Genomic DNA, 11,959 nt, shown 5'->3' on the forward strand with positions numbered 1-11,959 from the left:
AAGACCTCAGAAGGGGAAATGAGAGGTTTTTTATTAGTGTGCTCGCCAAGATCTCGCAATCTCGTGCCTACGTATCCTTATGGTGCAATAAGGGAGTTAGAGCATTCGTAGTTCGGGGAACTACGATTTTGTAGGTGTCTTTTAATGAACGGTTGTGTAGATCACGTCCTAAAGGCTAAACGTTGGCTTTTCTACTCTCGGCGGAGGCTTAAGCGTTGGTTTGTTATGTGCGTTAGAAAGGATTAAATAATGTTCTTTTTAAAAAGAGTTTTGGTCACGCGGGGGTGACAAGTTGAATTGATGTGTTTTGGTGTTCTGGTTTGGTTTCGATCGCGCGGGGGCGAGAAGCTAGTTTGATTTGTTTGAGATGTTTTTGAAGAACGACGAAAGATTGAGCAATGTGGTGCACACCAATCATCCAATTCTTTCGAGGAATAACAAGGAGAATGCCTTCTACTCCTTTTTCGTTCAAATTATTTTGAAAGTTTGTTTGTGGATGTTGAATATGCACGGTAGTGAGGCGTACGCCTCCTACTTGCTTATTCAAAGAATAATTAGGCGAGCGCCACCTATTCCCTTATCCAAGTTTATTTAAAGTATTTTAATCGGAAGTCGATAACTTGAGCAATGTGGCGAGCGCCAATTATTCAAATAATCGAGAGATGGTGAGGCGAACGCCTCCCATATTTTGTCATCCGAAGTTTAATTTATAAAAGATATGTTTTTGGACGTTGTATTTGATATATGAAAATAATTTGAATTTGAATTTGTAGGTTTGTTTGGAAAGTCGATGGTTTGAGCAATGTGGCGTACGCCAATTATTCAAATAATCAAGGAATGGCGAGGCGAACGCCTCGCATTCAATTGATTAAAGTTTAAGTTATTTATTTTTTGTGAAATTGTATTTGATCAAAAAGGTGATTTGAATTTATTCGATTGCGATTTTAATTTGATGATGAAAATTCGAGCAATATGACGTACGTCAATTATTCGAATAATCGGAAGATAGTGAGGCGAACGCCTCCTATCCTTTTGTTATCAAAAATTTAGAATTTAGAATGTTTTAGAAATCGTATTTAATTTGGAAGAAATGATTTGAGTATTATGGTTTAAGGTTTTAATTAAATGACGAAAATTCGAGCAATATGGCGAACGCCAATTATTCGAGTAGTCGAGAGATAGTGAAGCGGACGCTTACTATTCTCCTTTTCATCCAAAAATTAATTATTAAAATGAAGCCTTTAGGAATTATATGAATTTAGAGAAAATGATTTGGATTGGTACGATTGGAGTTTTAATCGGGCCACAAGAATTCGAGTAATATGGCGAACGTCAATCATTCAAATACTCGAGAGATAGTGAAACGAACACCTCCTACACTCTTTTTCACCCAAAGTTTTAAATTATAAAATAAATTTCTTAAAAGCTTTAAAAGAAACGATTTGAATTCGCGTCAATATGAGATTAATTGATAAAGTGAATTAATCGAAGTTAGTTAAAAGAAATATTTGATTAAGCACTTAACTAATTTAATTAAGAGTCCACCAATAAAAATAAATTGATTGATTATCATCGTTAAAAAACTAATGAAATTAAACAATTAACTATGTTTTATTTAATTAACCTAAAGGGGCTTTAAAAAAGGATAGATTAGTAAACTCTGTTTGGGCCCAAAGGAAAACAGCCCACTTACCTTACTGCAAGGCGCAGGGGGTGAGAGAACTAACCCATGGTGGTGTGAAAAAAAAACTCGGGTAAGGCCCAACCAAATCTCAAATAATTCTCCAAGACTAGAATAATAATAAAAAAAATAAAAAGAATATGAATGAGAGAATGGAGGCGGACACCTCTTCTCTCATACTAGTCTTGCACCATTTCCCAAAAAGAAAATCTGAATAATTTATGGCAATGAATATATTCTCTTAACTCTAGGCATTAAAATCAAGCAAAAGAAATAATTTAAAATAACAATATATTGGAAACATGAATATGCAGCAGACCAAATGCACACAGTAAGATTTTATTTAAGGGAATTTTGAATACGTCATTAACCTAATAGTAAATATATCACTAATGGATAGTAATGGTCTTATCATAACCGAACATAAATATTCACAAATTAAATCTCTCTCCTTCTTAAAACGACTTATGTTTCCTTCAAAACCGCTACCTGAATCGCTCTTTCCTAACACCACAAGAATGCCCCAAATCAGAAACCAGACCCCAAAAAAAATCTAGAATCAAAGATGAACACACGGTGTTCATCATCGGAATCTCAACAGATTATGGCAAAAACCAACCGCGGTTCCAACAAAATGAAACAATCTCACGATAAACAGCATAAACAATTTCAAACCAAAAATCAGCAAAGTTCCTCGTGGATCTACCATAGTCTATACTTTAATCAAAACAATTCATGAATGAACAACAAAATCATCAAATCATATACGCAATCGGCGACTACATGGTGATATAATGCCTTGGAAAGGTTGAACAAAGGGTTAAGGACGTCACCGGAACCTTCCGACTCCGGCGAGACTCCGATGAGCGTTTACCTCAAGTAAGCACCTTTCGATTTTGTGTGCGAGCTCTTCCCTTGTTTCCGCTTAATTTTCGGCCTCTCTTCGTTCTTTTTCACTGATTTGGTGTGTCTTGGTTTGACAGTGGCTTAGCTCAATTTTCTCAAAGTTCTAATGATGAACTCTGAGTAAACTTTGGGAGTATCGAGCTTTGGTGATTGGGTGTGAGTGAAATCTCAGCAGAGTAACGACGCGAAATCAGGTCTTTTATGAAATATTGCTATGTTGTTCTTGATGCGTGTTCTATGTTTTTTGGAAGAAATCTCTTGCTGTGCATATGCTGTTGTTGTTGTGGTTTAGGGTTTTTAGAAGAAATTTTTTACTGTTTGTTTCTCTATTAACCTCTCTCTGTTTATGAAGAATTCTAAATCTTAGAAAAAACTTCCCCTTTTTCGATTTTCTCATCCCCAGATTATGTGGGATTTAGTTTGTTCCTGTTTTAGATCAACTTTGACATGCTTTTTGGATGTTTAGGTTAATTTTCTGGGTAAAGCTTTAATCTGAGTGATTTATTTTGTTGTTTTGCAGTTTCTTAAACGCTTCTAAAAATTTGCTTTTTAAATAAGCTGTTTTTTCTCTTTGCAGGTTACAGCTCTGAGGTGGCTTTGATGGAATGGGAAGAAAAAGTAGGCTGTAAGACAGTACACTTGGACGCTAGTCTTGGCCATTAGAATTAGGGACCTTTTTTGCAGCAGATTCCACTTAGTTAAAATGTAACTATTTAGTTTAGTTTTTTTTTAAGAACAAAGTGTGTATTTGGACTTATGTAACTTATTGAATTAAAAGTCTAATGACCATTAATAATTATGTATTCAACCTTCTAAACTTTTCAAAATTTAATTCAATATTTATTTATGTTAATCAATTTCAACTTTTAAAAACAACATATTTCTAACTTAAGTATAATGATTTAATTTTAAAAACAACATATTTCTAACTTAAGTAGAAAGAAACTAAGTATAGTGATTTAATTTTAAAACAACAAAATTCTATTTTAAATACAAAAATCTAAATATGAGACTTTTAATTTAAAAAACAACACATATTCTATTTTAAATACAAAAATCTAAATATGGGACCTCTTAATTTAAAAAACAACACAATTCTATTTTAAATACAAAAATCTAAATATGAAACTTTTAATTTAAAAAACAACACATATTCTAATCTAAATACAAAAATCTAAATATGGGACTTTTGAAACAAAGAAATCTCATGGATTAAACCAAAATGATTGGACAAAATTGGGGTATGACACTATGGAATTATGCCATGAATTGGTGATTGTCCTATGAAAAGTGCAGGGCTTTGGATTGGCTAGCTTTTGCTTGCTTGGACATGTTTGGACATCATGGAATTGTTAGCTTGGAACATGAGGGATATTGTAATTTTAGGATTGAAAACATTGTAGATGAATGTAGGGTTATGTAGGGTTATTGAATGTTGTAATTTTGTCGTTGAGATTGTATTGTGGTGTTGCAATTGGAATTGAATGATATGGTTTATGTATGGAATTTGTATGTTTGGAAATTGGCTTTAAAAATGGTTGTAATGTAATATGATTCAATGTATTTGCGTTTGGTATTGATCATGTGTATGGTAAACTTGAATTTGGCTTAATGAATTAGATCGTATGGTAAATGGCGTAAAAATGAAAAGAAAAAAAAACGGTTCATGTAGGTTCATGTGGTCCTTTTGCTGGTTGGTTTGGTAGTTTGGCCTTGTCATGCACCTGGTCATGAATCTCGTTTCTTGGTCCAAATGGTGGTCCATTTGTTGGTCTGACATAAACATGTACCAAGTCATGGACCAAACTCTAGATAATGCAGAAATCCAATGAAATCAAAGATTTTAGTGACGAAACATGGCAAGATGAATAGAAATAGGTTTTAGGGGGTCAAGGGAGGGTCAGTTAACTTTGGTCAGTCGGTTGACCAAAAAGTCAATTGTTGACCAAAAGTCAATTGTAGCAAATTTTGGCCAATTTTGTAATTCTTGCATGTACATGGACACCTTTGTAATGAAATGGACATAATATGAATGGAATAAGGTTTGTATTGAACTTGTATTGAATTGAATGAACTTGAATGAAATGATTATGGACTTGTAGAAATCTAATGACCCAAGCATAAGAAACAAGACCTTAACCAACTTGAATGGGCAATGAAAATGAATGCGTACCATGATTGAAACAAGTTTGAATGGACCAAAAACCAATAGGCAGAACAACCAAGACAATGAAAACAATGAAGTATACTTGCATGACCAAAGACTAATGAAACCAATGACTAATTGTGGAATGAGACTTGAATGGAGGATCATTGACCAATAGACAAGCATGAGTGACCAAACAAGAATGGGAATGACCATATGAAATGATCAGATGAAGTGATTATGGGTGTACCAAGTGGGACTTGGGGATGCCATGAGAATGGGCCTGGGGCCAAAAGGTATCATCAAGCAATAAATGAACATATGATTACTTGAAATTGATCTTATCCAACCAATGAATCCTCAAGATGAACCAATGACAAAAGGCCTTGAATGGAGCTTGAACAAGCAAGTGAATCATGCATAAGTGAATGGTGGTGCACCAGATGAAATTAGAGTTAGGTGTACCCACAAGGAAGGATAGTCACAATTAGGGTTTTGCTTCACCAAGAAGCCACAAACAAATCATCAACACATAGCGCACACACAGAGATCAAAGGTGCCACCAAGTAGGATTTTGGTTGATTGACCAACCTCAAGTTGCTAGAAAAACCTAACTTCCACCAAGGACAAACAATAATGCTTTGAATCTAAGATACTTATCCTCTTGTGTTTAACCAATGCTTATGCAAATAAAATTATTAAGTATGGAGATATGCACATGAATTAGGGTTATGACCTAGATGAACATTGTGAAGGATGGGATGAATTTTAAAGTATGACATGCGTATCGTGGCTATTGGAACAGAGGCCATAGCTAAAGGCGAGTTTGTGGAGGGCATCCCTCAGATGACCACTTTACAAGTCATCTTAGTATATGTAGGAAATATGTTATAGTAACAACAGAGGAGAACATGGTGTCTGATATACTCAATAGTGAGATTTTATATTTGACATTTTGACATTTATGTATACATAATTGTCATTCTATTTTGATCTATATTACTTGAATTGATTAACAAATGACTTTTATCAACAAAAATATCTAATTTCATCTACCTTACCGTCAAAGAGTGAAAAACATTGTCAAATGATAAATTCAGAGATTATAAACCGGACCTATGTTACAGAAATTGGAATTCAATTATGTGACAAAAATAGAGTGTATCAATCATGAAGTGATTTTGTTGAAGAATTGAAGCGTCACTATATTGGGTGTAATCACTACCTTGATTTTTGTTGAAGAAACCGGACCAAAGTGTGTGATCACCACCTTGGGTGTAGTGAACACCACACTATATTTTCTATCAATTTAATCAAAGTTTTGAAATACTCATTTACTTATTTTTCATAAAGTTTTCATAAAAGTACACAATGAAATGTACATAATATAGCTGTGTACTGATAAGAAACTGAGCATAATTTCTCAAGAGTCAGATTAGCAGAAAGTGAAATTGTGGAATGATAAAATACAAAGATTAATAACTACAATCACTTACTACCCAAAAGTTTTACTAACTATAAATCTCTCTAGCTCTCTTGAAACTCTCAAAATTGTAATTTTCTTTTTCAATGTAGGAATGAATGGATCCCCTCATCTATTACCATTCATTGGTGACTATTTTGCATAACTATTTTACTTCATGACCAAGTTTTCTTGATGACTGAGTTTACTAGGTGACTATTTTTTTGGTAGCAAAGTTTTCTTGATTTTCATATACAAAGGCCAAAAATACATGTTACAATGATGCATTGTAAATGCGACACCCTTCCTTCACATGGTGACGAATGGCAGAGTTGAGGGATCATAAGCATGAACTTGCTTAGTTACTAATAATTAACATACTAAATACTACTACCAACGTTTTTTATTTCATGTGATTTAGTGAACAAAATCTTATATTTAAAGATGGATATAACAAAGCCCAACTACACTGTAAAGTTGTTTCCATAAAGAAACAAGAAATTATGGAATTAATGATTCCAAACTGAAATTGATAGCCTGTTTTCAAACAGATGCCTAAATTTGACTAATGTTGTTGCATCAGTTGAAACAGGTTCAAAATTATAGATTCAAAACTAAAACATGACCTTCAAAGCAAGTTAACCATGTGAGGCACAGCCTAAAACTTAGGCATTTGAAAGTTTTAGTAGTAAGAAGACCAGATCGTTAAAAACAAATCAAACATTACAAGGTACCCTCAGCAGGAGCAGGTTGATGGTTTATGACCAACGGAGGACGAAGAGCTCGATGGTTTTCCTCCTTCTGTTTGCGGCCCTTGTACATCTCCTCTGTCTCGACAACAACTAACCTCTTGACCTATATCAATTACAAAGTTTACCAATGTTAGTATACTAGGACATAGATCATTTCACGATGGATTTGATAGAGCTTGTGTTGAAACCTGCTGGATCATTCCCCTAACAGTAGGTGTGTTCCATCGCATGACAGTTCGGTTGCATTTGCCCAAACGCAATGCTTCCAAAGTGCGCCTGTGTTGCTTCCTGGTCCCCGGAATACCCCTCACCAGAGTAATGTATAGATTGGGGCTATAAGCAATTGGGACACATGCCTTGTACGCTTTGAACGCATTCATGTCTTCAACTTGAAACCTGAACAGCATTAAGAACAAATCAAGTTAATATATACTTTTTATTTTCTAACTAGTTAGCAATAATATTTGTATATATCTATAATAATAGATAAAGATGAATTTAAGTAAAATAGGAAGGCAATCATTTAGACATTGGATCGTGCCCGGTTAAAATTCTTTTGAAAAGGAAGAAAAACTAATTTTATTATAATAAAAAGTAGACTCAGGCACAAGAAGGGCCAAGTCTGCAGCAAGTACACATGGTTAATTTTGAATCATAACTCGAGTTCTCACAAGTAACCCGAAATCAGAGCAACAGCAGAGAAATTATGCAGGAACAAATTATCTTCTAGCTCCCTCATCCCAACAAGTCCGTTTTACATTTTTCTAAGCAACACACTTCAATGACAGCCGAGACGATCTTAAGCAAAATTCAATTAAATGAACCCAAAATAAGCAACTACATTTTTATTCTTAAACTGTGAAATTTATCGATACACTTAGACCTGAAAACAAGGCAAACTTGGATAAAAGGAGGAAAATAAAAAGCACTGCACTAGCAGGTAACACTGCCAAAAAAATTGAGAACCAGAACCTCTAGCCACAACCCCGGCAAGACAATGTCAAACAAAAGGAAAAAAAAGAGGCTACCTAAATAACCAAAGGTCACCCAAAACTGGCTACAGCTGAAACATGGCAGCAGCCCCCTGTAGAGAAGGCAATCAGAATGTCCAAAACTTTCCAACCCACGAGACCAAATTCTAAAACAGCAAAAGCAAAACAGTCCTTCATAATAAAACAAAACCAAAAACTTAAACTTAAGCTCCAAAGAAACAGTAGCCATGTGGACAGCTCATAATAGAACAATTAAGAGACCAAGAATTGTAAATGGAATTCTGGATGAATTTTGATGAATGGAATAGTAAGTACAGTGAGGCAAATGAGAAATCTAATAGTGTGACTAACTATCAGCCCGGCAAAGTGGCTCCTATCAGTAGATACACCCCTCTCAGCATCATTCTCCCAGGACCACTCATAGAAAGGCATGCAGACGTAGCTAGCCTCCGGATATACCAACGCCACCCCAACACCTTAATTCTGTAGACCACTGTTTTGGCTGACTCCACACTATTATTAAAGCTATGTCCATTTCTAGCCTTACATATCAACCGTCCTGTTTTCACAATCTGAACTACTTTCTTCTTTTCACTAGTTTTAAGTTTTGTGAACTGATTTAGAACCAAACTGGTTTTTATATTTAAACCGGTTTTGATTCTGAAACTGGTTTAAGCCATTATTTAGTCTAAACTGTTTACACCAAATCCCCCTAACTGTTACACATACATGCTAGCAAATATTTGCCATGCAATGACACCGAGCATCACGGTTATACTTTCCATAAATCACCGGATCAATTATTTAAAACTTAGCAACTATTCTTTCCAAGCACGAATTGCCCCGCATATTGAAAAATGACAACTGATGCATCTAATAAGAATAGTGGACATTCATTCTAAATCCTAAGGACTTCATGAAAAACAAAAAGCACGGCCATATTAATATACATACTGAAATATAATTATAATGCAGCATGAACAGAGAAGCACGCATGAGAACTATCATTCATTTGATGCTATGTTAAGATTTAAGATACAACCTATTCTTCTTCAAACAGAGCAACCTTGCATAAATTTAATTTAACGAAAAAGACGGTGCCGATAAAACCGAGGAATATATTGATTTGGATAACAAATTTAGATAATTTGTACGGGTATTTTGGAGATTTCAAATTAAACGGATTAGACCGCTAGGCCGCTCCAAATTAAACGGATTAGACCGCTAGGCCGCTCCGCTCGCAATTGAAAAATGTGCCGCTATAGGCGACTCTGTATCGGCCGGCCGCCGCGCCGGTCCGCTCTCCCGGGATAGCGCCGCTGTTCCCTGGGATTGATAACTCTCTTTTACCATACATTTTAACAGCCTTAACAGTCTAAATTGTTGCCCAAAATTATTCTACAATTTTGTATCAATAAAAATAAAAACTCTCCGGATTTTACTAATTGATAATTCAGATTAATGTATTAAACTAGATTTCTAGACTATGAATTCATTTCTTTGCTGAATTAGAAGAAAGAAAGAAAAAAGGAAAACCTGGAGTTTGTTTCTCACCGTTTGTGGCAGTCTGATTCCCCACAACGGACAACCTCGCCTGCGTTTTCCGGCTGTCTTTGAGTTTTTCGGTTGGTTGAGATCAGTGCACAGCGGCTCAAAACATACAGGTAGGTTTTTGAAATCGGAAATGCTGGTTATTATGCTTGATTGTACAACGAAAGCCAAGAATAAATCCCAGCCGTTTATTTTATTTGCATCTGCCACGTGGCGCATATCCTGCTATTTTGTTTTTTTACTTTAATAATCTTAGTTTTTTTTCGTCAGTATGTTTTTTCTATTTCTAAGACGCTAAAAATATAAATTGTTATGAAATGATAAGAAAGAAAAAAAATTTAGAGAAAAAAAAAATAATAATGATCTATTGAAATTCTCCTCAAATTTAGATTGCAATATAAATCATATTTATGGAGATGGTAAGAACATGAATATCACTATCAATTATTAAACTATTAGGGAAAATAAATATTCATATTAAATATTATTCATAACACTCCCTGTATATTGAAATATGTCTCATTAAAATTTTATTAAAAAAAATCAATAAAAAATATATAATAAAGAGAAAATAATACAATATCCTATGAATGAAAATTATCTCGTTAAAAATCTTATAAAGAAAATCTAGTGGGATAAAACCATGGTGAAGGAAAAAAGAGTGTAGAAGATGTTTATTTCTCTCCCTCGTGCATACATTTATATATGAGAGAGAAGATATTCTTTGTAGTAGTTGCTTAAAAGTTCTTTTTGGAAGTGATTTCATGTAGTGCTAATAGTTATATAAGATTTGATGAAATTGTTGTCATGAGTTATTTTATAGATCTCTATAAAATAGTTGTATCTCTACAAGTAAATAAGTAACATATTTGTGATCTATCATTATAAAGATCTGATAAGGAACCTACAATTCTACGGTAACAAAGTATTTGTCTGACTTTGTTTCAACTTCTTTGTGTAGGTGGAGAACTACATTTTACTAATAAATTGATAGAAATTGATATATCATGGCATGTATACTTAACAATTACATCAATGTTTGAATTACATTAAGATATGACACTTATGGATCAAGTAGTTTTTCATCCTCTTCTCAAGGTTTGAAATAATCTTATCCAAATTCAATGGTCTAACATCATCGAGGTAGACAACATTTGAGATTCGTCCATATAGAAACATATTATAACTTTTTCTGTATAAGTTTATTGATCCAAATATTCACTTAGTAAGGATTTCTCTTTCCCAAGTCCTTCCTCTCAAACAATTTATGTAAATAATTTATAGCTTTTGGAAGCTCTTTAGGAGTTTTAATAATATTCATGTCATTCACATAAACAACTATTATTGCAAATTCTTTTTCATATTTTTTTATAAAAAATGCAAGGATATATGAAGTTATTTGTATATTCATCCCTTAATAAATATTCACTAAGAAGATTATGCCACATGCTTCTAGATTGTTTTAGCTCATAGAGACACTTATTCAATTTTATGGAGTAGCTTTCTCTTTCTCGAGATACAGAGTTATGTATCTATAATATATTAAACACTTTTATGAGTTTAATGTAAATGTCATTATCAAGTGAGACCAAGGACGGAGCCACATGATGTGGTAAGGGACATGTGCCCCCACTAAATTTTTAAGAAAATTTTAATATTATTATATATTTATATAACAATTGCGAAAAATATATTTATTTTAAAAATAATAATTTATCAAATAATTGGAAGAGTATTTTGTTATGATTTTATAATATAAAATTATATGTAAAATTATATCATATATAGACAAAATTATATCAAAAGTCTTTTAAATTATTTTGTGTAATAGATTGGTCATTTAAGTTTTCGTGTGTAACAACTCGATCCTTTAAGTTATCAAATATGCGCATAGTTAGTCTTTTTTAACGGTGTGAATGTGTAAATTGTGGATGTAATTATTTTGAGTGGTTATGAAAATGATGAAATGCAATGAGAAATCTCTAAATGTTCTAAACATGATGAAATGCAATGAGAAATCTCTAAATGTTCTAAACATGACTAAAAAGATTTGAAATCAATCTAAATGATCAAGTTGTTAAAAAAAACTTAAATGACCCATTTATTACACAAAAATAATTTAAAATGATGTAATATATGAATAATTGTTTAGGGTTTCATTTGTGAATTATTTATTTTAAAAGTTAATTTTGAATTTAAAATGTGTTCGATTAAAATATAGTTAAATTGATTTTTTATTTAATTTCAAAATAATATTTTACTAAAAGTTTTTTTATTTTAAAAATTGCTTTATATATATTTATTTTAATATTAAGATGTCATTATGAAAATTACGATCAACTACTCATATCATCGTCAATTACTTATATATAAAAGTAGATAGATAAATATTGTTGATAATAAAATTTAAAAATTACATAAATAAAAAATTTAAATTTTATTTATTTTTTTAAAGATAAATTTTATAAT

The 11,959-nt window shown here is 32.9% G+C and overlaps 1 protein-coding gene across 3 annotated transcripts; it reads right to left on the bottom strand.

Moving 5' to 3' along the window:
• Positions 1-6,611: 6,611 nt before the first annotated feature.
• On the bottom strand, positions 6,612-9,661 carry LOC127076391 (uncharacterized). 3 transcript variants are annotated; one of them, XM_051018027.1, is made up of 3 exons: positions 9,494-9,661; positions 7,136-7,343; positions 6,612-7,050 (listed from the first exon to the last, which is right to left on the bottom strand). In XM_051018027.1, exons 2-3 carry the CDS (start codon positions 7,325-7,327, stop codon positions 6,919-6,921), a joined length of 324 nt encoding a protein of 107 aa, XP_050873984.1. In that variant the 5' UTR covers positions 7,328-7,343; positions 9,494-9,661; the 3' UTR covers positions 6,612-6,918. The 3 variants fall into 3 exon arrangements, with proteins under 3 accessions (XP_050873984.1, XP_050873986.1, XP_050873983.1); XM_051018029.1 differs by having other exon boundaries at positions 9,476-9,644; XM_051018026.1 differs by lacking the exon at positions 9,494-9,661 and having other exon boundaries at positions 7,136-7,354.
• Between the last annotated feature and the right edge of the window lie 2,298 nt (positions 9,662-11,959).

Source organism: Lathyrus oleraceus, chromosome 4 (assembly GCF_024323335.1).
Source record: "Lathyrus oleraceus cultivar Zhongwan6 chromosome 4, CAAS_Psat_ZW6_1.0, whole genome shotgun sequence".
NCBI classification, from domain to species: domain Eukaryota; kingdom Viridiplantae; phylum Streptophyta; class Magnoliopsida; order Fabales; family Fabaceae; genus Lathyrus; species Lathyrus oleraceus.